General features: G+C 42.1%; 1 protein-coding gene across 2 annotated transcripts in view; it reads left to right on the top strand.

Moving 5' to 3' along the window:
- Window positions 1-25,792, top strand: part of LOC131432768 (uncharacterized) — a 126,434-nt gene that overhangs the window by 95,291 nt on the left and 5,351 nt on the right. For both annotated transcript variants that reach the window (XM_058599282.1, XM_058599276.1), the window contains exons 2-7: window positions 1,322-1,428; window positions 1,488-1,676; window positions 1,757-1,926; window positions 23,324-23,429; window positions 23,491-25,027; window positions 25,094-25,223. In XM_058599282.1, the coding sequence (XP_058455265.1) occupies window positions 1,322-1,428; window positions 1,488-1,676; window positions 1,757-1,926; window positions 23,324-23,429; window positions 23,491-25,027; window positions 25,094-25,223 (2,239 nt within the window). The remainder of the gene's footprint in view (window positions 1-1,321; window positions 1,429-1,487; window positions 1,677-1,756; window positions 1,927-23,323; window positions 23,430-23,490; window positions 25,028-25,093; window positions 25,224-25,792) is intronic.

Here is a 25,792-nt window from a genome sequence, read left to right as displayed (position 1 = left end):
CAGGGCGATACTTCAATTGCTAGTAAGGAAGGGCGAAACTATTTATTTTCTTTATTTTAGATGGTTACCGAACCTTTTATTACTGGAAATAGTAAAAGAGACAATAAAACTACTCACAGATTTGTCTTAGTAGCGAAAACCAGCCAATTTCATGAAAAATGCGCAAGGGCGTATTTTTATAATTCACACAAGAAGTATAAAAGTAAACAAATCGAAAAAGGGCGAAACTCTTTTTATGTTGATTTATTCAGTGGATATAGAAGTAAAGTGGTAACATTTGCGTGCCTTTTGAAGATAAACTAACAATTCATCGACTAATCATAAATTGATCAGAGAATATACGATAATTTCTAAACACGATTTGAAACCAAAGTCGAAACATTCATCGATGATTTTCTCCATTTGCTGTCAATGTTAGATTCGCCGTTCTTTGAAAAACAGCTAATATTGAAAAGAATTCAAAACTGACATTTCTAGCTTCGATCCGTGTTTGAGCATAGCCTACTGCGTGATAATGGTAATGGTACTGATTTACAGGGTACATTTTTTGATTTGCCTAAACAATAACCGATTTAACAGCTTTTCATCATTTTCCATTTGCGAATGCAGAAACCTAGCCCCATATTTATTACAAAACAGTTCGATGTACCAAGCCAGCACATGAATAATTACACCGATGGAAACCGTCCATTAATTTGATTGTCTCTAGTCTTGTTTTCGAGGCCATCGCGGATTGCGAAGATATTTCAACGTACGCGGCAAACTTGGCTGCTTCTTGGAATAGCGCATAAAAAAGTGCATTTACCCGTATTTGGTTTGCCTGGTTTTGTTTTATTTTACGATGGGTTTTTATTTATTGGTCGTCTAACTGTTGTTCTTCTCCATTTTACTTGTCTTGTCTTCAGTTGAGAACGATGGCGCAGTGCTTTGTCCGTATAGTTGAAGTCCGGTAAGGTGACACGGGAGAGGGACCGGAGATAAGAACTGTTTCCTTGTTGACATTCGGTGCTCTAGGTTGAAATCGATGCAGCTCGTTGCAAAAAATAAAAAAAAAACGCAGCAGGCTGGTTCTCCATACATGGGATCGTTAAGATCTGTGTAAACAACGTTCTGTGAAATGTGGAAAACAAACATGGACGCACCGAGAGGAAGGTGAAACGCAAAACTCGTTCCTATCTGCGAACTTGTAAACATTTGTCATGTCTCGAAGATAATCAGATTATGGGACTCGCTGGTGATGATTTCAACCTGCAACAATATTTCTACTTACTGGGTGATTGACAATCAAACTAATCATTTTTTTTTTGTTTCGCTTTCGCAGATGACGGACGATTTCATCCATCCAAGGAATTCTCCCGATATAGTAGAATCCAACCGCGGCTCGTCCATGGCCGCCATAAACGTTCACTCGAGAGCACCCGTGAAAACGTAAGTTCCATACAGAACACTGTTTCCTGGCCGACATCTAACGATTTTTACATTCCCAGAACGGTCTTCACGTGTCGCACCTAACGCTAAGCTATAAGCTAAACCAAGCAGATGTGATATTAGATTTACAGCTGAACGATCGACTCATCCCGCGCGGTCATTTTCTGTCCTACCAGCTACCGGGCGGAACAGGAAAGCTCGTTGAACGATACCACGGTACCGGTGAAACGGAGCTTTGTCACTACCGGGTTAGTTTTTCGATTTCAATTATAATTTCCACTAAATCAACTTTAACTATCGACACTGGTTTTTTGTTTGTTTGTTTTAGGGAAAAATTCGAGACGTACCCGAATCCAGTGTTGCTCTGTCCACCTGCCGTGGAATCCGTGGAGTGGTGTTCGATGGACACGAAACGTACTACATCGAAAGTAGGGATTCCCACAATCGGACGGACGGACGGTTGAACAGAGGGAATCTCACCGATCATTATATCTATCGGTGAGTGGTACGGCAGTTATTATCTTATCAAGTGGGCTATTATAGTAATGAGATTCAGCGAAGGTAGGCGGATCGGCGTGTGTCAGTCGATATTTATAGAATGCACGCTCTGGTCTCGACTCGACTGGTATTCATATTCTGGGATCCGATTCGGAGTGGTACTAGACTTTCACCATGAATCTGTATTTCGATCGAATGTGAAAATTTCCATTCTGGCTTTCGATCAAGTGATCATGTTTCTTCGATAGAAAAATCGAATGAAAATTTGTATATTCAATTGAAATATTGCGAATTCGCAAAACAAAAACCTGTTTTAATCCACCTAGCGGTGTAATGATGCCTTTCATAAATATTACTGAGGAATTCACTGAAACAACTGTTCATTGAATACAAAATAGGAAAGTTTGTTCGGACCTATTCTAACAAACTCTGCAAATCCTGTTTACCGTGTAGTTCTAGAACTGGAAGTGGTATCCACAAGAAATTTAGGAAACCCGTATGAAACTGCAAGACTTTTCCTTTGGACCTGTGGTGACGCTCTTAATGATTACACAGTAAAACGCATTCGAGCACCCCTTGTCGTTTGGCAATGAATAAGAAGAAGAACTGGAATTGCGCAGTTATAAATGAGAACACGAATAAACAAGTTAGAGAGTACGCCGCGCCCGTCTTTTATTTCTCGTCTCGCGGAACTTTCCCACATTGGTGACCCCGACGTGATTCATTCCATTCGATAACGTAATCGTCGCGACATAATAAAAATGCTCGAGGACAACAACGGAAACAATTCTCAACAAATAGCGGCACTCGCCGCCGGAGTCACGGTAAAGCTACCGGATTTCTGGAGACACGATCCCGCGATGTGGTTCGCCCAAGCGGAAGCACAGTTCGCCCTCGCTAATGTTGTCCGCGATCATACCAAGTTTTACCACATCATCGCGAAAATCGATCAAACCGTTATATGCCACGTAGCGGATTTGATCACAAATCCCCCCAACGAAAACAAATACGAAGCGGTCAAAACGAGATTAATATCTCGCTTTCAAATTTCGGCACAGGCACGTTTGGAACGCCTTCTTGGAGCTTGCGAATTAGGTGATATGCGACCGACACATCTCTTAGCAAAAATGCAGGAACTGGCTGCCGGATTGAACGTCACGGACGATCTGCTGAAAATGTTTTTCCTGCAACGAATGCCTTCGCACGTAAAAGCAATTCTCGCCATCAGCGATGGAACGATGGGGAAGCTCGCTGAAATGGCTGACAAAATGTTAGAAAATACCGGTTCGTCACATATCGTTGCAACTAGTAGCTGTTCGGAAGTCTCACCGATAGCTGATCTACAAGGTCAGATCGCAACGCTGACCGCGGAAATTCATCGACTTAAGTCAGAGCGCAGTACTTCCCGGAGCCGGTCTACCTCATGATCCAGTCGCAACGCTAACGACGACATCTGTTGGTTCCACAGGAAATTCGGTGGCCGAGCCACTAAATGCCGCGATCCTTGCAGATTCCATTCAAAAAACTAACGGCTCGTTCATTCGAAACGGCGGAAGTGAACGCTATGCCGGAAAGCCGCCGTATACTTCTTTACGATCGCACCTCAAAAACTAAATATTTAATCGACACTGGCTCCGATGTTTCCATCATTCCAGCCACCAGTAAGGACAGAAAACACGGTGCGGCTTCTTTTAATTTACATGCAGCTAACGGGTCCAAGATCCACGTTTACGATAAACGTTTTATCACAACGAACTTGGGTCTAAGACGACGATTCAACTGGCTTTTCTTGGTTGCGGATGTAGGCGTACCGATAATCGGCGCAGATTTTCTTGCTGCTTTCGGGATTTTGGTAGACTTAAAAAACCGTCGTCTGATTGACGGGCTTACCAAGCTGACTTCCACTGGCGGATTAGCCAACACACCGATTCACAGTGTTACAGTTGTCGCATCAGATCATCCTTTTCGCGAGCTACTTTCGGAATTCAGAGAAGTCACGCTACCAACATCAATCCAAACAACGGTTCAAAACGACGTCACCCACCATATTCAAACTAAAGGTCCACCGGTAGCAACCAAGTGTCGACGAATGGCACCTGATAAGGTGGATGCGGCTAAATCAGAGTTTCAGGTAATGATGAATCTGGGTATTTGTCGGCCCTCCAGCAGCTGTTGGGCAAGCCCCTTGCATTGCGTTCCCAAGAAAAATGGGAAATGGAGATTTGTAGGGGATTACCGGGCCTTAAATAAAATCACCGTACCAGACCGTTACCCCGTCCCTCACATCCACGATTTGTTAAACGATTTTCAGGGAAAATCCGTATTCACTACCATCGATCTCGAGCGAGCATATCATCAAATTCCGGTGGAGGAGGAAGACGTACCCAAAACCGCCGTCATAACACCCTTCGGATTGTACGAATTCACTCGTATGCAGTTCGGGCTCTGCAATGCGAGCCAGACGTTTCAGCGATTTATGCATAAGGTGTTCGGTGACATGAATTTCGTGATAGTGTTCGTAGATGACATCTGCATAGCATCACGTTCATTGGAGGAACATTACATGCATGTACGAGCGGTATTTGAAAGATTGAAATCCTTCGGTCTGGTTATAAATGTGGAGAAATGTAGGTTTGCTGAAAAATGCGTTGACTTCCTTGGTTATGCGATAAGTGCGGAAGGAATTTCACCACTGGCAGAACGCGTAAAAGCGGTCACTCAGTTTGCAACACCTTCCACCGTAAAAGAACTACGCCGATTTCTCGCACTCATTAATTGCTACAAAAGATTCATCCCGCGTGCCACGGATGTACAGCTAGAGTTGCGCCAGTTAATTCCTGACAATAAAAAGAACGACAACCGGAAGCTGAAATGGTCGGATGAAGCTGAAAAAGCTTTTAATAAGTGCAAGCAAGCTCTAGCAGATGCGACCCTCCTACACTACCCGGACACATCGAAGCAAATGAGCTTGATGGTAGATGCATCCAATTCGGCAGCAGGAGCAGTACTTCAACAGTTCGACAAAAACAAGTGGGTTCCGCTCGGTTTCTATTCGGAAAAGTTTTCACCAGCACAGATGAAGTACTCAACGTTCGGGCGAGAACTAACCGCGATGAAGCAGGCAGTACAGTACTTTCGTCACATGTTGGAAGCTCGAAAATTCGTCATCTATACCGACCACAAACCGCTAACCCACGCTCTGTCGTCCAGCCCGAACAGTCGTCTCCCGCACGAAGATCGATATTTGCGATTCATATCGCAGTTTACTAGTGACATTCGTCACATCAGTGGACAATCAAATACCGTAGCAGACGTTCTTTCTCGAACAGAGGCTATCTCTACACCGATGCCGATTGACTACGAAGGAATAGCGGTCGCCCAGGAAACTGACGATGAACTTAAAAGTCTACTACATTCTTCGACAGCGTTAAAGTTAATGCTACGCAAAACACCGCTAGCCACACGATCTCTGTACTGCGATACGTCGTACAGCAAAGTAAGACCATACATACCACCTCAGTACAGACAATCAGTACTGCAGTACGTTCATGGAATAGCTCATCCCGGACTGCGAACTACTCGGCGACTAGTAACAGATCGTTTTGTGTGGAAAAATATGCATAAGGACATAAAGCTTTACGTCCAGACGTGCATACACTGTCAACGTTCTAAAGTTCAACGCCATACTAAAGCTCCCTTGGCAAATTTCCCCTTACCAGATAGTCGCTTTCGGCACGTTCATGTAGACATCGTTGGCCCGCTTCCACCATCCAATAGTTATCGTTATTTGCTGACGATGGTTGACCGTTTCTCTCGTTGGCCTGAGGTTGCTCTTATGCATGACATGTTGGCCGAAACCGTTGCACGCGCTTTGTGTTCGATATGGATATCACGATTCGGCGTACCCGAGACCATCACTACCGACCAAGGTAGGCAATTCGAGTCCGAACTCTTCAGAGAATTATCAAAAACAATGGGCGCACAGTATATTCGCACAACAGTGTATCACCCACAAGCGAATGGCTTAGTTGAACGATTTCACCGTACCCTTAAAGCTGCAATTATGGCCGTTGATGCAAAGCATTGGAACGACCAACTTCCTATGATAATGTTAGGATTGCGCGCAGCCTTTCGAACGGATTTCGGCTGCTCAGTATCAGAACTCGTCTATGGACAAGCATTGCGGCTACCCGGCGATTACTTCGAGGCGACAAGCCAACAGACTAACAGAAGTGAGTTTGCGGAAAAATTGCGAAATACAATGGGTAAGCTGAAACCAACACCTCCAAACCACCACGCTAAACCAACCATCTTTATGAGCCCTGAACTTTCAACGTGTACCCACGTTTTCGTCAGGATCGATGCAGTTAAGAAACCCTTGGTTCAACCGTATGAGGGACCCTTCAAGGTGATTCTACGACATGCAAAGTATATGGATGTTTTCATCAACTCCAAAGTTCAACGAATCTCGATTGACCGAATCAAACCAGCGTTCATCTGCGACGAAGAAATTCCAAAACCAGTTCCGAAGACCAAAGTTACACAATCAGGACACAGGGTCAGGTTCCTGGTGTAACTGGGGGGGATTCTGTGGTGACGCTCTTAATGATTACACAGTAAAACGCATTCGAGCACCCCTTGTCGTTTGGCAATGAATAAGAAGAAGAACTGGAATTGCGCAGTTATAAATGAGAACACGAATAAACAAGTTAGAGAGTACGCCGCGCCCGTCTTTTATTTCTCGTCTCGCGGAACTTTCCCACAAACCTATAAGTTTGTGAAAATCGATTTGGCCATGTTGAAGGAAAGCGAGTGAGATCGTTTTTGCAGTTTTCAATCGCCATTTCTAATTCTTCCGAATCCGGAACTGGAACGATTTTACTGCACTACCGACTGTGAAAATTGCATATTTTTTTCAAATAAATTTGAATTCAATGACATTCGTTTATTTTGTCGGTCGCACTTATCATAGAATAGCTAAAATTTGTATCAACCGCTGCACGACTTTTACCAATTTCACACACCAGTAGCAGACATCCGTAACCGTTTCTTTATAGCGTGTACGAAATAGATCAAAGCACGCATTATTCGTTTTGGGTTTTCTTCTTCTTTCGGTATTGTACATGTTCTCAATCTATGTGGCGATTTGGAAACTTTGACACTGATCGCCCTGTAACTGCGGAACCGGAAGTAGGATCCGGATGATATTTCACAGTAGCTTTAAAGACAATATGAGCTTTATTTCAAATCAGAATATGTGAAAATCGGTTCGAGTATCGCAGAGAAATCAAAGTGAGCTAGTTTTTAAGTTTTTCTGCACCAGGAAAAGGGAGAACCGCCGAATTAAGCTTTTATGCCCACAAACTAACAAGTTTTGCAAACTAGAAGAATTTATCAGACAGTTGTAACTGGACCGCCTGAACGTGCTTCCGAGGGGTGTAAGCGGGTGATTTATGCGCCACTCTCGATGAGAGACCACCCGCCAGATGTGTGGCTGCCCGGCCTTTTGAGACTTCTCGGGAGAAGGTTCCGGTTTCCCTCTTTGTAGGGTGGAAGCAAGCTAGTCGACCAAAAGCGCGTCCGAGTCGCGCGTGTCATACAAACTACGTCACGTCCGAAATGTTCAATGCGATCTCAGTCCGAAAACGATATTTTCACACGGTCGTAATCATCACGGGCAAAGTCTAACTTCCCAAATTAACCCATCTGCAGAAAACTTGAGAGTGGTTCCGGTAGGTTTCAGGGCCAACCTCCCCAGTATAAACAAAATACAACAAAAAAACTACAAACGAGGCGGAACTCTGGACTTGAAAAGCTTCATCAATCTGAAAATTGAAGAACTACATCAAATCACAAAAAAAGGTTTTTACAAAATCACAAATCCAACATTTATTGGCCTTTATCGGTTTTCCCGATCATGTTCTCTGTTCACTCTACGCTAGCTAGCTATTTTCATTCTTTCTCCTTTCCCTCATCTATCCTAACTGGCGATTTTTTTTTTTATTGTCTGCGGTGCGTGCTTTCGGTGTTCATTGTGCACCTCACTTGCCTCTTATCTCATTGTGCAAATCACTTGGCAATTTCTTTAATTATTATATGTCGATATGCAAATTCGACGGTAGGGTAAGGCCGTCAATAGTGCCCCCATGCGCATGGACTTCACAACAAATATATATTGTACTCACGACCTAGGATTTACGTGTTGGCGGGAGACGGCGATTCCTACTGGTGCTACTGATGATGACGATGATGATGCTAACGATGCGACGCGATGCTGCGACGAGTGCGTTTCCCTCGATCGAGCTGAACGGGCGACGCTGGTCTCCCCCGCCGATTTGTGGACTTACGACGACGGGATACTGCCGTCGAGTTTTCCGATCGTCACCAGAAAACTTAACAGCGTTGAAGATGGTTGTCTACTAACCCTGCCAAGGCGCAAGATTGACGGATGCTGCCTTCTTCCGGCCCAGTGTATCGCCGGGACCAAACCTTGAGACAGATCGTGGGGTCAAGAGCGGTCTCTAATGTACGGGTGTGATGTGTCGGGTACTTCGACGGTAGCCACAAACCTGTGAAAGAAATTGCCATTGCACAGAAAACGCATAAGCACGTGCACCTTGGTAGTGTCAACATTTGTGAGTTTACCTTGATTTCTTGGTTTCAACACACACTCGAACCGCCAAATTACCGATAGGGAATCTAACTGGGTTTTTATTCTGTTTGAGAAAGGAACGAATTTACATTTTGATGAAGAATTTCAAGTTACATTTAAATTTACCAAACTAAACACAACACGGCGCGAACTGAAATCGAACCACTCTTGCCTCTTCCACTGATAAGTTCAAAGTGGTTTATTGGGCTTTGAGAATCCTCAGAATAACCGCGGTTTGTACATCTTCGTTAGCGGATCTGACGCATTTTCCACGAAGTGGATAATAGCGATAGTTCCGAATTCGCATTGATCAACCCGAACTTCCCCAGTCGCATGATCGCATCTCGTTTCTGCGAACGACCCCAATCAAACCAACCCACCGCCAGACCAGTCATCAGAGCGAAACAGAGCATTCTCCCGAAAGATCAACGCGGTCATGAACTTTGTAAAGGTCGATGGCCTCTTTCGGTAACCCAAACAAACACCCCATCGGCTGCGACGCCAGGCAAAGCAGAAAGCAATTGGCGCGTACTAAGAACGGCGGGAAATCAGCTGCTGTGTCTTAGGGCAAATCTCTTACTTAGAGCTTTTTCATCATAACGGGATGATTCGATTTTGTGAACCTCTTTTAATATCGTTTCGTATATTTATTATATTAAATTTCAATACAAGAATCTATAAACATTATTATTAAAGATCATTCACCTACTAACTATTATTTACAAAAATATCTATTCTAATTCTGTACTCGTTACATCATTCCCCCCTAAAAAATACGAAAATTTGATTGGAATAAGAAATCCAATCAAATTTTCGTAGGCCATATAAGTCTCATTCAAAAAAATTATTGGAAACTTTCGGGGTCATATATGGTCATCGCCAACGATGTTGGCTCCTTCTCTATTTCCAGTACCTTAACCATCACGGATAAGGCCTGCTACTGACTATCATCAACTTTCGTCTCCAGTCTCCAGCGAAAATTTATTAACAATTTCTGAACTACGACTTCAAAGGCCAATAGAAAAAAAAACTAAACTATAATAAGTAGTGTATTAATGCGATGACCAGAAAACCAGAAAGAACGTTGAACATTACTTTTTGATGACTGACGGGCTCCATTCACCCTTCTCAATCATACATCCCATTCTAACCAACATTTATAAGACCTACTACACATAACTGGCTTCAACTCAAAGGTGTCGACGAACCTTGAGCGAGCACACAAATAAACGACTGGAACATTATTTTCTACACCTGGACGTACCGATTAACGAAAATAATATTCACGAAATTATTCACCTATGTGAAACACGAAAACCGCGAGTCCAGTTTGCCGTCCTGCCCCCAGCACATAGCGAGATTATAGGACCCAAACTCTCCTCACAAAAATAAACAAACTGTTTCTATCCGCAATTCGCTCCACAGAGTAACGACTCCGCGATTTTTGCTTATTGCGACCTCGAAACGAAAAGTTTTTCTTAAAAGAATTTAATTTTACTCACCGGACATTACCCGATAATAAAAAATTCTTCAAGAACATAATTACACAAAAACAAACTCATTCATGCACCCCTCACATACTCTATATACCCTAGAATCCAACTACGCGCCCTGTCAGAACGCGAGCCGGTCTATCATTCATACAAGTTCCGTCCCATCTTAACGAAACGTCAAACAGAGAAGTAAAGTGAAAAAAAAATATAGTGTGTGCGCTACGGGGTTATTCCGACGGAAAAATCGATCGGAATCGTGAAAATTTCGATCTAAATAGTGTTGAATTGGTGAAAAAAACGGCGACTGATGGATTAACCGGAGCCCGAATTAGGAGAGTAAAACCAGTATTCGTTCCTTATTGGGTGTAAAGTTGTTTTTTTTTTTTTTTTTTTTAGGTTAGACTGCAGTCTAGGTAACCCGCTAGCGTGAGTACGACACTAATAAAAACTGTATGCCGCTCCCGGCTTATCAACCCCTGCAGTGGACTATGTTGTGGACTGAGGTATGAGGATGTCAAAAACCGATCAGAAAAGGCGTTTGTTACTATGGGCTGTTGGCTCCGTCAGGAATAGACCACCGAGTAGGACTATTAGAAAGCATACGAGAAACGGTGTCGATCCACTTGAACGCTAAGGTCGTTGCTACGTGGGATACTTGCGCGCTAGATAAATGAATCAGATATCTATTTATAAACGGAAACTAATTTTGTGATTTGTTTACGTAGGGAGCATTTACCGTGCAAATGCATGTTGTGCATCGATGGACAAGTATCCCCACAGAAGGCAGGGAGTATGCCAGTAAACTGATTGACGATTGGCAAACATTCCATTTAAAGACAAAATTTGTGTTTGGAGAACCGTGAGTTTTATATGAAACTAACCCTAAAACTAGGTACTAATATTATCGTAAGTGCTAGGAGGCTAAAGACTAATAAACTAAACTACTATTTACAATATATCCTTACAACGATTATTTACATACGTGTCGCGATCTCTTCGGATTTCTTTGTTGTCGCGAAGAAAACCGCTTTTCCGTGTCGGGGTATTCGCGTATCGCGAGCTCTTTCGGTTTTTCCCTAAATTTGTTAACGCGTTTTAAACCAATCCCGGTACACTCAAGAACAGATATGTTCGTGTTTCTGTCCTAGTCCTTCGAGATTGTGTTAAAAGAAGTATGACCCTTAATGGTGTTTTTTTTTTTTTTTTTGTAATCTGGTCTCCCCTTTTTAGAGGTACATAGCTGAAAAAAATACCTTACTTTAAAAATCTGCTCAAACCGTTCAATTTTGTTTACCCTATCTGGACGGGTGAAACTTTTTTAGTTTATTGGCGAAGTAGACACCAAGTCTTTTCCCCGTTAGATCCTCCACCTCATAAGTGTGAGAACCCAGCACTTTGCGGACTACTGCTGGTTCATATTTAGGGGCCAGCTTTTTGCAATACCCTTTCCCCTTATCCGATAAGTCGAAGACCTGTTTGAGCACCTTCTCTCCGACCGTATAGGTTGCACATTGTGAGTTGGACCGAAGGTTATAGGTTTTGGCGTGTTTTTGGTATGCTGTAGCCAAGTTAGCTTTTACTTCTTCGAAAAGTGCTTTTCGTCGCGTGGATACCTCCTTCCCCTCTTCGTCCTGCTGTTGATAATTATCGCGTACGATGCTATATTCGCGGCCGTCCGATATTTTATTTCGGCCGAATACGACGAAGTACGGGTTGTACTTTGTAGTATTGTGCACAGCATTTCTTATTGCATCTGCAATTTCCTGAATGTCGTCTGCCCAGTGATTATGATTTTTCTTAAGTGTGGCTCGAATGGCGGTAGTGATTACCCTGTTCACTCTCTCGGTGTTATTCACCTGGGGATGGTAGGCAGGCGTCAACCAATGCGACACGTTATACGATTCGAGTAGATCTCTGAACGATTTGGAGACGAACTGTGAACCGTTATCCGTCAATAAAATTTCTGGAACACCAAACAGTCGGAAGATCATGTTTTCCACGAAATCTACCAACGAGCTCGCCTTTGCTTCTCGAAATGGCTGGACCAAGATAAACTTACTAAACACGTCGGTGGCAACAAGAAGACAGGTGTTTCGATTCCTTCCCGATGGTGGTAATGGGCCTATATAGTCTAGAGTCACGAATTGCCACGGGTATTCGACTGGCTTCTGGGCTCCCATTGGCGGTGTGACGTTAACGTTCCCCGACTTGCTTGTCTGGCATCGCAGACATTCTTGGCAAAATGAGTGAATGTCGTTGGTCATTTTGGGCCAATAGAAGTGCTCTTTCACGGTGGCCAAGGTCTTTTCAAAACCGAAGTGCGCCTTGTCATGCTCCCTACGAATGATTTCTCTTCTCTCGTTCTTCGGAGGGTAGTACTTCCAAGCAAACCGTGCGTCGCTTTGTCTATTTTTGGTTCTCACGTATTGGAATATCTTTCCGTCAATAACTTTTTTCTCGCTGTGTTTCTCCGGCTTCGCCCTTATGTTGTCCAATAGCTGTTCATACTCTGGATCGATAGACAGTAAGGCTATAGTACCGATCGTTGTTGAACGCGATAAGCAATCTGCTAACACGTTTGCTTTTCCCTTGCGATAGAGAAGTTCGAAGTCGTATGCTTGGATACGTAGGGCCCATCGGAGTAGTTTAGCGTTTCCAGTCTCCGTACCCAGGTTGAACAGCCATAACAGGCTTCTGGCGTCTGTCACTACCCGGAATTTCGTTCCCTCAACGTAGTGTCTGAAATGCTGGATGGCCGATAATACTCCGAGACATTCCTTTTCCACTGCCGAATAGCGACGTTGTGTTCGGTTTAGTTTCTTACTGAAATAACTTATTACGCGATTTTCTCCTTCCTGTTCTTGTAATAGTGCTGCTCCAATTGCCCGGTCGGATGCATCGGACTCGATGGTGAATGGCCTCGAAAAGTCTGGATTCGCTAGTATCGGTGCAGAAGTTAAGACCGACTTCAATTCGTTAAAGCCTTCTTCGGCTTCTCTTGTCCAAGTGAAGCGCCGGTTCTCTTTTGTCAGCAAGTCGGTGATCGGGGCCGTAATTCTGCTGTAGCCCTTGATGAATCGCTGGTAAAACCCTGCTAATCCCATTAGTCTTCGTATGTCTTGTTGACTTTTGGGGCGGGCATAGTCTAGAATGGGTTGAATGCGACTGCTGTCTATTGTCACACCGTTTTCATTTAGGAGATAACCTAAATACATGACCTGTTTCCGACAAAATCTTGATTTATCGAGTGAAATGGTTAGGCCTGCCTTCTGGAGTCTCTCCGCCACAATATTTAGTAGTTTTAGATGGTCTTCAAATGTTTCCGTTGCTATGACTATGTCATCCAGATAAACGAAAACCCTTGGTTCTAAATCCGAGCCTAATGCTTTGGCCATCAGTCGTGACATAGTAAATGGAGCATTCACTAATCCAAACGGAAGGACTTTGAACCGGAAGACTCCTTCAGCTGTACGGAATGCCGTTAGGTTCCGACTTTCCTCTTTCAGTGGGATCTGAAAGTAGGCGTCTTTGAGGTCTATCACTGAGAAATATTTTGCCTTTCCCAATCGTCGGAATATGTCTTGCATATTTCGCATTGGGTAGGTATCTTTGATTGTTAGTTTGTTTATCTTTCTAGAATCCAAGCATACCCTAACTTTACCGTTCTTTTTTAATACCGGTACAAGGGGATTAGTCCATTCTGAATAACACTCTTCGACTGCATCCAACATCTTGAACCGTTCCACCTCCGCCTTCACTGCTTTCTGAATGTACGGGGAACATCTGTACATAGGTGGATTGCGAGGAACCGCCCCGTCTTGTAGCTTTATCTCGTGTTCTATTAGGTGTGTTCTTCCCAGTTTGCCCGTGGAAGTCAATGCGAAACTTCTTACGGCATTGGCCAGTTGTTTGTGTTGCTCCGTTGTAAGGTCATGTTCCGTTTCTATATTGTCTGGATCTGGCGTTGAATCGGTTGGCCCTTCGTATATCGGAATGTCGAGGGTTTCGTCAAACTCTTCTGTTTTATCACCCTCTGGTAAAGTATTCGCCGGTTCGATGGTAAAGCATATCAACGGTTCTGGCTCTGGTTTAATTAGTTCTAATTCTTCTGGTCCTCTCCCCAAGTCAATCATAGGCCTTATTTTGAATGAATCCCAAAAGTCTGCTCCCAATATCAATTTCCTCGATATTTCAGGTACCACAATCGTGGGAATTACCTTAGTTACCCCTTTAAAGGTAAACGGAATATTGAGTAGTCCGAGACACCTGTGATTCGTTCCATCCGCAGTGGAAACTCGAATCGAAGCTGGCTGCATTTTTAAACCGTATCTTTCAACTAGTTCTAATGAGTTTAGTACGCTGATCCCTGCCCCGGAATCTAAAAGGGCTTCGAGTTCCGTCTCAAATACTTTTACTTTAAGATGTGGGCATCTACTTGCTCGAATTTTCACGTGGTAAACCTGTAATAGTGGATCGTAGTTTAGGTTGTGTTTAATTGGGTCGGGAATTGCGTTTTTCGCCGGGGTGATCGAATTCCCTGCCTCCCACCCCTTTATTCGTTTCCCTGCTGTACTCGTTCCGTTTTGGGACCTGAGCACCGTTCGCAGTTACGAATTGTACGTCCCAAACTGCCGCAACCGTAGCAGAAAATCAGCCTTGGCTTCTTGCATTGTCTCCATCCGTGTCCCTCGTCTTGACAATTCCAACACTTCATAGGGACAGATTCTTGATTGGGTCTAATCCCGTAGGTTTGTTGCTGTTCTCTAGGCTGCCTTGGGCTGTACGGTCCTCTTGGGTTTCTATCGATGCGGCTTCCTATCACGTTTAGTGTGGCTGAATGCTCACTGTCAAATTCGCTGTCTTCTGCCTCGATTTGATTGATTGGTCTTCGAACTAAGTTGTCATTTGCCGAATGTTGCATCTGTGGATCCGCAGCATCAATGCGATGATTAAGCATGATCAGGTGTTGCAAATCGTTAACTTCTACGATAGAGATTTTAGACCTGTAGTGTTGTCGCATGTTATCCCAAATCACTTCGAATTTCCTCCGTCTTGATAGTGGTTTGGATAACATGCGGTTCAATTTATCTATTTCAGATACGAAGGCAACGAATTGTTCCCCTCGTAGTTGTTTTCGTTCTTGTATCCTAGACCTTATCCCCTGATCTTTGTTAGGATTTCCGAACCGGTAGGTGATGCTGGTTTCGAAAGCCTCCCATGTGTCCAACTCGTCGACGTATGTGAAGAACCAGTCCGCTGCCGATCCTTCGAGTAGCATGTGTATGTCTCGCAGTAGTGTTTGCTTCGAGACTCCCTCTCGTTCGGCCAACTTTCTTGCCTTGTAAAGAAAGTTTTCTACCGTCGTGGACCTTGACTCACCTGTGAAACGCAGCTTCCATTTTTCTACACGTCCCTGCCCCTCATTTCGTCTCCTGTGTTGCAGTCTACGTTGGGGTGGACCAGGATAGCACCATGAGTGCCTTGATCGCTGGCTTCCGTGGCTTGAATATGAATCATCTACCCTGCTTTTGCTCCACGTCCGTTCGTGTTGTTCAGAGTCGTTTCCGCTGGAATCAGTATCTTGATCTAGTTCCGAAAAACCTGGTTGTAAATACGGTGTTGGTAGCATCCGATGCTGACTGTTGTTGTTTTTCTTCTCCGCAATTTCACAGACGGGTCTTATGTGGTGCTGGTTTTCCCAGTCGGTAGTTTCTGGCGATCTGTTCTCTGTGTTTCGTACGTTGTTGGCTTTAACCTGCTCCATTAACTCCGCTAGTGTCTTTTGCATATCTGCCCATTCCTGCCTCGACACCGTAATCGTGTCCGCAATCACTGGGGTTTGTTTTGGAATAGCCCCCTTCGATGTGTTTGTTGAATTATTGGGAACGGGCTCGCTAGTTTGTTGCATTGTCTCCTGAGAAGTGGTCTGTGCCTGTCCTACGCTACCTGTTCTTCCTTCGGCCCCCGAAATCATATTATTTATTTGGTCCTTATACGGGGAGAGTGGTGGCCCAAACTGAAAATCTTGCATGACCTTTTCAATTCGCCGTGTCAGATCTCGACGCATTTTTTTCTCGGTTTCAGTTACCGCTAAACACCTTTTTACCCGGTACCAATAATGCAAAACTCTCGATTCCAGCTTCGGTTCTACCCTTCGCGCCAAAGCTTTTTCTAACGTTGTGATTCTCCCTTCAATATGAGGAGCCTCGTCGCCAATATTGACTGTCGACCGATAATTTCGACCTTCGTTTTGGTCCTCCCTGAACAAGCTTCGTAATCGTCTTTGCTTCCCTACCAGATCTAGCTTAAACGCTTCTTCTGGTTGTTGACGAATCATTAATTCATAGTCAACCTCTTCCTGGTTAAGGTCTTCCGCGTGTGGAAAAAGACGATTCATTTTTTTAAATGTTATCGCGTATCAATCAAAGGATGAATAACGCGTCGAAGTCTGCGATTTTAATTGAATTTCTTTATGTTCCCTTAAGTTATTAAGGTTCAAATTGTTATATGTTATATGTAGGTTTAATAATTTTTGATGAATGTTTAATAGAAAAAAAATGTAATAATATAATGTAAATATTTTATGCAATAAATAAATATGTAAATAACAATACAATAAATAAACGAAAATATATTAACATGCGAGCAAATAAATAAATAAATAAATATCAGTAAATGTAAATTATGATTTACTGTACACAATAATGTTGTTTTTATCGAAGAAAATTTGAGAAATTTCCCCTTTATCGAAATATTTTAGAAGACACTGTACTAACTGCAAAGTGTGCCTTTTGTTTTGGTTGAGGATTGTTAATTTTCTTCAGAATGTAAATCGGAAAGAAAAATATTAGCCAATGTAGGTTGGCGATACCGAAAAGAAAACGGGAGATAACTAGTAACTGACTAAACAAGAAAAAAACGAAAAATGCCTGGTTTTGTTGGGCGCCAATGTAACTGGACCGCCTGAACGTGCTTCCGAGGGGTGTAAGCGGGTGATTTATGCGCCACTCTCGATGAGAGACCACCCGCCAGATGTGTGGCTGCCCGGCCTTTTGAGACTTCTCGGGAGAAGGTTCCGGTTTCCCTCTTTGTAGGGTGGAAGCAAGCTAGTCGACCAAAAGCGCGTCCGAGTCGCGCGTGTCATACAAACTACGTCACGTCCGAAATGTTCAATGCGATCTCAGTCCGAAAACGATATTTTCACACGGTCGTAATCATCACGGGCAAAGTCTAACTTCCCAAATTAACCCATCTGCAGAAAACTTGAGAGTGGTTCCGGTAGGTTTCAGGGCCAACCTCCCCAGTATAAACAAAATACAACAAAAAAACTACAAACGAGGCGGAACTCTGGACTTGAAAAGCTTCATCAATCTGAAAATTGAAGAACTACATCAAATCACAAAAAAAGGTTTTTACAAAATCACAAATCCAACATTTATTGGCCTTTATCGGTTTTCCCGATCATGTTCTCTGTTCACTCTACGCTAGCTAGCTATTTTCATTCTTTCTCCTTTCCCTCATCTATCCTAACTGGCGATTTTTTTTTTTTTATTGTCTGCGGTGCGTGCTTTCGGTGTTCATTGTGCACCTCACTTGCCTCTTATCTCATTGTGCAAATCACTTGGCAATTTCTTTAATTATTATATGTCGATATGCAAATTCGACGGTAGGGTAAGGCCGTCAATAGTGCCCCCATGCGCATGGACTTCACAACAAATATATATTGTACTCACGACCTAGGATTTACGTGTTGGCGGGAGACGGCGATTCCTACTGGTGCTACTGATGATGACGATGATGATGCTAACGATGCGACGCGATGCTGCGACGAGTGCGTTTCCCTCGATCGAGCTGAACGGGCGACGTTGGTCTCCCCCGCCGATTTGTGGACTTACGACGACGGGATACTGCCGTCGAGTTTTCCGATCGTCACCAGAAAACTTAACAGCGTTGAAGATGGTTGTCTACTAACCCTGCCAAGGCGCAAGATTGACGGATGCTGCCTTCTTCCGGCCCAGTGTATCGCCGGGACCAAACCTTGAGACAGATCGTGGGGTCAAGAGCGGTCTCTAATGTACGGGTGTGATGTGTCGGGTACTTCGACGGTAGCCACAAACCTGTGAAAGAAATTGCCATTGCACAGAAAACGCATAAGCACGTGCACCTTGGTAGTGTCAACATTTGTGAGTTTACCTTGATTTCTTGGTTTCAACACACACTCGAACCGCCAAATTACCGATAGGGAATCTAACTGGGTTTTTATTCTGTTTGAGAAAGGAACGAATTTACATTTTGATGAAGAATTTCAAGTTACATTTAAATTTACCAAACTAAACACAACACGGCGCGAACTGAAATCGAACCACTCTTGCCTCTTCCACTGATAAGTTCAAAGTGGTTTATTGGGCTTTGAGAATCCTCAGAATAACCGCGGTTTGTACATCTTCGTTAGCGGATCTGACGCATTTTCCACGAAGTGGATAATAGCGATAGTTCCGAATTCGCATTGATCAACCCGAACTTCCCCAGTCGCATGATCGCATCTCGTTTCTGCGAACGACCCCAATCAAACCAACCCACCGCCAGACCAGTCATCAGAGCGAAACAGAGCATTCTCCCGAAAGATCAACGCGGTCATGAACTTTGTAAAGGTCGATGGCCTCTTTCGGTAACCCAAACAAACACCCCATCGGCTGCGACGCCAGGCAAAGCAGAAAGCAATTGGCGCGTACTAAGAACGGCGGGAAATCAGCTGCTGTGTCTTAGGGCAAATCTCTTACTTAGAGCTTTTTCATCATAACGGGATGATTCGATTTTGTGAACCTCTTTTAATATCGTTTCGTATATTTATTATATTAAATTTCAATACAAGAATCTATAAACATTATTATTAAAGATCATTCACCTACTAACTATTATTTACAAAAATATCTATTCTAATTCTGTACTCGTTACACAGTTTTATGGTATTTGTACCTATTTTTCACCATCGTTCGTGGAAAAATACTAACGAAATTGGTAGTTTTCCACTTATCACGCTTTAGTTCCGGAACCGAAAGTCGGATCCGGATAACATGTTAAATTTTTAAGAAACTATAAGACCTTTCATTTAAATCTTAGTTTGTGAAAATCGGTTGAGCCGTTTAAAAGTAGCACACTTTTTCTCTAATTTTCACATATTACCATGTAACTCCGGAACCGGAAGTCGGATCCAAATGAAATTCCATAGCAGGCTACGGCACAATTAGGCCTTTCAATTGAATATAAGTTTGTGAAATCGGCTCAACCATCTCTGAAAAAAGTGAGTGCATATTTTTCCATTTTTTTGGTGCATCTTTATACTTCTTTAGATAACAAATGGAGCCATTAGAAGGGCTGACTTTACCTAATGTTCCCATCGTTAACCACTTTCCGTTATATTTTGCTGCAATGCAAACGACCAGCAGCAGGATGACGCAGTCGATTTTCTTTGAAGGGAAACTGGCTCTGCGGACGCCCCGCAATTGATTCAATACTGACTGAATTCTCGATACTGGAACTGGAACTAAGCTCTGGACCTGAACCAACCGAAATGATGCACTTGCTTTACTTTCCTTGCTCAGTCAACTGCGCGGGCTAGAATGAACGAAATGCTACTAGTGTTGACATTTTATAGCTACCAAGGTACCAGAAAGGCGTCATGAGCTTTCTTATTTGATACTGGTTGATACCAAACATTTCAGAAAACTTTAATTTTGAATTATTTGTGATTATGTTATACAACTGAAAATGTTATCTTAGATTGATGATCATATTTCCGATGACGTGTAGCAAAAATTATGTTGATACGCTTGATACAGCAACAGATATTCACGATCGAAAACTTATCACTCTCTCAAAGGGTAAATTTTGAAAAGGCGCCCCTAAAGTAAGTCATATCCATGATCATGATCTACACTACAACAGTGAAAGAAGTAAAAATGTAAATGTAAAAAATAAAAAAGCAGTAAATGTTAATATCGTTGAACTTTGGGGCGATAAATTCTCAGTTTTCGCCGCTTGAGCATTTTAAGTTTTGCGAATCAATATTATTCAATAAATAGTATTCGCCGGTGAACGACCAGAATTAGGTTAAAACCGGGGATAAATAAACTATATATAATAACAATAAATAGCACTCTCACTACTAAATACACACATTTGCCACAGCTGCACTATCACTGAAAATTACTGTTTCGACCAAATTTTCAACTATACATATCAAACAACACATTGAAATTAGACTTTTTTGCAAAGACATCATATTAACAAGATATCCAGCTCTCACATTTCCCGAACAAATCATTGGCAACATCCTTTTTTGCGAACATGGCGCCCTCAGGCGAGTCCTCATCGAATCTCGTACATAGAAGTATGGTGATAGAAATGTCAAATTCGTTCGCGCCAAAATGGCAGCACTGTGAACCCATACAATTGACATGATAGGTTGAATGTGATGCCGTGCGATGGCGTTGCTGAACTGAAGATGGCGTTCGCTCCAAGCTGACAGGGTCTGCTTTTTTGAGAGCAGCACCAGGACTCCGCATCGAACTCCCAGTGATGCCAACTCTCCTATCCAACAAAGTAAGAAATGAAAAATAAGTAATAAAAAGTAAGAAACAACAAGTAAAGTGTAGAAAGTAAAGAACAAACAACAGTAACAAGTGAAAAGTAAATGGGTTATTGCAAAAAGTGAAGAGTAACAGGTGAAGAAAAAGTGAAAAATGTGAAGTAAAACGTAGAAAGTAAAAAATAAACGAAAATAATAGAGAAAGAAGTGAAATTGGAAAATAAAAAGGAAAATGTCAAAAGTAAAGAGAAATGTAAAAATTTAGAAGATAAATGCAGTAAGTGAAAAGCAAAAAATGTTAAAGTAGAGTAAAAAGCAAAACGTTTAAAGTGAAAAATAAGTAAAGGGTAAAAATTAAAAGTAAAAAGTAGAGTAGAAAATAAGCAGTAACGAGCAATACATAACCAGTAAAATGTAATAAGTAATATGTGAAAAGTAAAAAGGAAAAAATAAAAAGTAAGAGATGATAAAAGAGTTAAAAGTAAGAAATAACAAGTAAAACGTTAAAAGTAAAGAGCAAAACGTGAACAGTGGAAATAACAATGAAAAGTAAAGTGAAATGTAAAAAGTGGAAAATTGCAGGTACAAGAAAAAAACGTTAAAAGTATAAAGTAAAATATGAAGAGTTAAATGAAAAAAGTGAACAATAAACGTAAAAAATAAAATTGTAAACGTACAGAGAAAGCAGAAAAATGGAAAATAAATAGGATAATGTTAAAAGTGAAGAGTAAAATGTAAAAATTTAGAAGATAAATGCAGTAAGGGAAAATGAGAAAGTATAGTAAAAAGTAAAACGCAAAAAGTAGAGTAAAAAGTAAAAAGTTTAAAGTGACGAAAGTAAAGAGTAAAAATCAAAAGTGAACAGTAAAATCTAAAGAGGACAAAGAAAAAAGTAAAAGGTAAACAGTAAAACGTACAGAGTAAATAATAAAAAGCATAAAGTAAAGAAAAGCTAAAACTAAAAAGTAGAGTAAAAAACAAGCAGTAACGAGTAATACATAACAAGTAAAATGTAATGAGTATTATGTAAAAAGTAAGAAGGAAAAAATAAAAAGTAAAAAAGGAAAAAGTTACAAGTAAGAAGTGGAAAAAAAGTAAGAAAGAACAAGTAAAACATTAAAAGTAAAGAGCAAAAAGTTAAAAATGAACAGTAAAAATAACAACGAAAAGTAAAGTATAATGTAAAAAGTGAAAAATTGCAGGTATAATAAAAAAAACATTAAAAGCATGAAGTAAAAAGTGTAGAGTAAAAACGAAAAAAGTAAACAATAAACCAGGGGTGGAAATAGGCTAATTTTTTTGATTCACAGTAAACGAAAATGATTTTTGCTAATACTATGTTCACACTGGCTGAAAATAACATGTTTTAACGATAGTAATATAAAGTTAAAACCGCACTGTTCACACTAAGAAAAATGATTGTACCTATCTGCGTTGCCAGGTAATTTTTCCAAAAATATGTAGTCGGCGCAAAAATCTATCTGTATCATATCGGTATCAATATCTCTTCTACAGAAGTAGTAGAAAAGATGATCAAAAAAAAAGGTCCCACGACAACCTTTCTCATATCTATTCAAGTTAAAAACCAAAATCGGTACTTATCTGTTTGATCCGTGAATTATCGGTATTTTGGGAGAATATATCTGTATTGTGATATAGAGGTCAAAAATCTGTATAAATACCGAGAAATCGGTATACCTGGCAACGTTGGTACCAGTTTTCAGTTTTGTTTTATTATGATTACATGGCTACTTTGATGGAAAACTGCGGTTGTTGAACAGCTTGTCAATTGACATAGTCGAAAAGTGACGGAAAATGTTAGCAGGGTTGTGCTTTACTGACAATTATATCATGTTATATCGGGAAAACATGTTTTAATGTGACGTTTCTGAGTATGAAATAACGCAAAAGTAAAACATGTTATTTGGCTTAAAACATGAAATCAGAGTTAAAACTTGTTTTAACTCATAGTGTGAACATAGCATAAGATAAATTTTGGTTTTACTTTCAATTTGAAAAGATTTTTAATTTTATTTCCCACAATTTAAAACCAAATCGCAATTTTAGTTTTGTAACCAAATTTTTTAATTCACGGTGTTCGGTTTTATGATTCAGAACCTGAAATCTTGATTCACATTTTCATGCGCAAAATGGGCTTATTTCCACCTCTGCAATAAACGTAAAAAGTAAAATTGAAAAATTAGAAAATAAATAGGAAAATGTAGAAAGTGAAGAGTAAAATGTAAAAAGTTAAGATAAATGCAGTAAGTGAAAATAAAAATTGAAAATTTAAAGAGTGAAAAGTAGGAAGTTTGAAGTATAAAAAGCAAAAAGTAGAGTAAAAATAAAAATTTCCCGAAAACAGTTGCTCTAGATTGTGACCAAACTTTCCAGCATGTTTGTTTTTTTGTTGATGATCCAGAAAGTCGAAATTTCTCCTGGATCGACTGCATAAGGCTTTGGCTCTGAATTTCCAATATTCAGATTCTGTGTAAAAAGCTGCTCGTTTTAATAAACACCTCCAGGCAACACTATTACCAAATGTTTGGCAGTGTGCTGAACGAAATCGGTTCTGTTTCCCAACCAGACACGCTTACTTCGAAGTCGACCAAAATTTCAGAATTTTGTTGTTGAAATTTTAACCTTTTGCATTGTAAATTTCAGACACTCAGACCTACTGACGGAGGCAAAATGTGGCTACGACGGAGGTTCGAACAGTACGCACGATCCGAATCTTCACCGCGAATCCGAATTCCAACGATTGTCACGGGTAAGTAGACCACGTAGTTCGTATCGGCTTCAACTCAGTAACCGTTCTTCCACTTTCGCAGCACAAACGCGGTACCGTCAAGACCACCTCTCCGATCCGGGGTCCGTACAATGCGAACAAACACTCCAGCTACGTGGAGCTGGTGATCGTCATCGATAACAAGATGTTCAAGAGCATGAAAGAGAACTTCAAAGTGGTCCAGCAGTACTGCAAGGATATAACCAACATCATCAACGCCCTGTACGAACCGTTGAACATCTTCATAGGACTGGTCGGAGTGGTGATCTGGAATGAGGCAAACGAGATCGAACTGTCCAGTGATGGAGAAATCACACTGAAAAACTTCCTACACTATCGCAAGAAGGTACTGATTAAGGATCACCCGAACGACAATGCACAGTTGTTCACGAAGGAACACTTTGAAGGGGGTGTAGTTGGGAAGGCCCTGAAGGGTCCAATTTGTACGTACGAATTCAGCGGGGGAGTTGAAATGTATCACAGTGAGATTATTGGCGTACAGGCGACGACGGTTGCCCACGAGATGGGTCATAACTTTGGGATGGAGCACGACACGGTCGATTGCAAATGTCCGGAGGAACGGTGCATCATGTCGGCTTCGAGTTCTTCGGTTGCCCCGCGGCATTGGAGCAGTTGTAGCATCGATCAGCTAAATTTAGCATTCCATCACGGGATGAACTATTGTCTGAAAAATAAACCTACTCAGCTGTTTGATTCGCCGGTCTGCGGCAATGGCTTTGTGGAACCGGGCGAACAGTGTGACTGTGGACTACCGGACTTCTGCGATAATTCGTGTTGCAATCCAAGAACCTGTATGCTTCACTCGAACGCTTCGTGTGCCACCGGAGAGTGTTGCGATTTGCTAACTTGTAAACCGAAAATCGGTGGAACGGTTTGCCGAGAAGCGGAAGGTGAGTGTGATTTGCCGGAATACTGTTCCGGAGAATCGGAGTACTGTCCGAATGATGTGTTCAAACGGGACACGGAAAATTGCGACGATGGAAAAGCTTTCTGCTATAAGGGATCGTGTCGATCGCAGAATGATCAGTGCCGGTTGTTGTGGGGTCCAACGGGGAAATCGTCCGAGCAGTGCTACAAGAAAAACGAAGAAGGTACTCGGCATGGCAACTGTGGCTACAATCGAGTGAAAAACGAGTACATCAAATGTGACGAAGGTGACGTGTACTGTGGAATGCTGCACTGTCGGCATCTGAACGAACGGTTGGAGTTTGGTATGGAATCGGTGGCCATACTGTCGCACAGTTTTATGACCTACAATGGCAGTGTGATACCGTGCCGTTCGGCAATCGTTGATCTGGGACTGCAGAAAGTCGATCCCGGTTTGGCGCCGGACGGTGCCCGGTGTGGCGAAGGGAAAATGTGTTTGAATCAAATTTGTATGCCAGTGGCTAGCCTACGGACGCAGGGTAGCGGTATCGAGTGTCCGGAAAACTGCAACGGAAATGGGATTTGTAACAGCGAAGGACACTGCCACTGTAGTAAAGGTTTCGCCCCACCGCTCTGTAACAGTCCCGGCAACGGGGGCTCGGAGGATAGTGGACCGGCTTCGGATCCTAATGGTAGGTGAATGGTGAATGAGTTTTTCAGTGGAGGATTAATCGACCGATTGAATTGTTTAATTTCAGCCGGCAGCGGATTTACCCGGTTCCTGTATATCTTCTTCTGCGGTGTGATTCCAACGTGTGCATTGTTCGCATTGTTGATGTACTACTTCCGGCAGGATCATGGGCTGACGAAGCGCAAACCACCGAGCATGTACGTACAAAGGACGAAGCGTTCGATCTGCAACGCGTTCGTTGATGCACGGCGTAGCCGACGGCAGTCTCCGAGGCGCATCAAGTCCACCTCGGGATCTGCCGTCGCTGCACGTGGTTTGCATGCTACCAAACCATCGGTTCAAATCAGTGGCATGCAGTTGGTTTCTAGTACTAATCCCGAGTTACTAAACACTAGCACCGAGTTGCATATCTAGGCTAGCTTTTTAACTGTTCGGTTCAAGTCAACGCTTCTTGTCAAATTTTATTAGCTACGTAAGCAGCATGTTTTTTGTTGTTGTGGAGGCTAGTTCGTATCTGTGCTAATAGTAATAAGATTAATAATAATTTATGTTGCGACTTTCAGATGTGGTTTTTTGTGATCTGTTCCTAATCTTCTGTAACTGTTTTAACACGCCCAAACTAATACTGTGTTCACACCTGTAGAAAATAACATGTTTTAACGTTAGTAATATGTGAAGTTAAAACCGCATTGTCGCCGTCACAAACTGCAAAAATGCCTACGTCGCAGGTAGGAAAGAAAAAAAGTACGGTTACAACATCCGGAAA

This window comes from Malaya genurostris, chromosome 1, assembly GCF_030247185.1.
Source record: "Malaya genurostris strain Urasoe2022 chromosome 1, Malgen_1.1, whole genome shotgun sequence".
NCBI lineage: Eukaryota > Metazoa > Arthropoda > Insecta > Diptera > Culicidae > Malaya > Malaya genurostris.
Note: the sequence above shows the minus strand (reverse complement) of the source record. Positions and strands in the feature narration are given on the sequence as shown.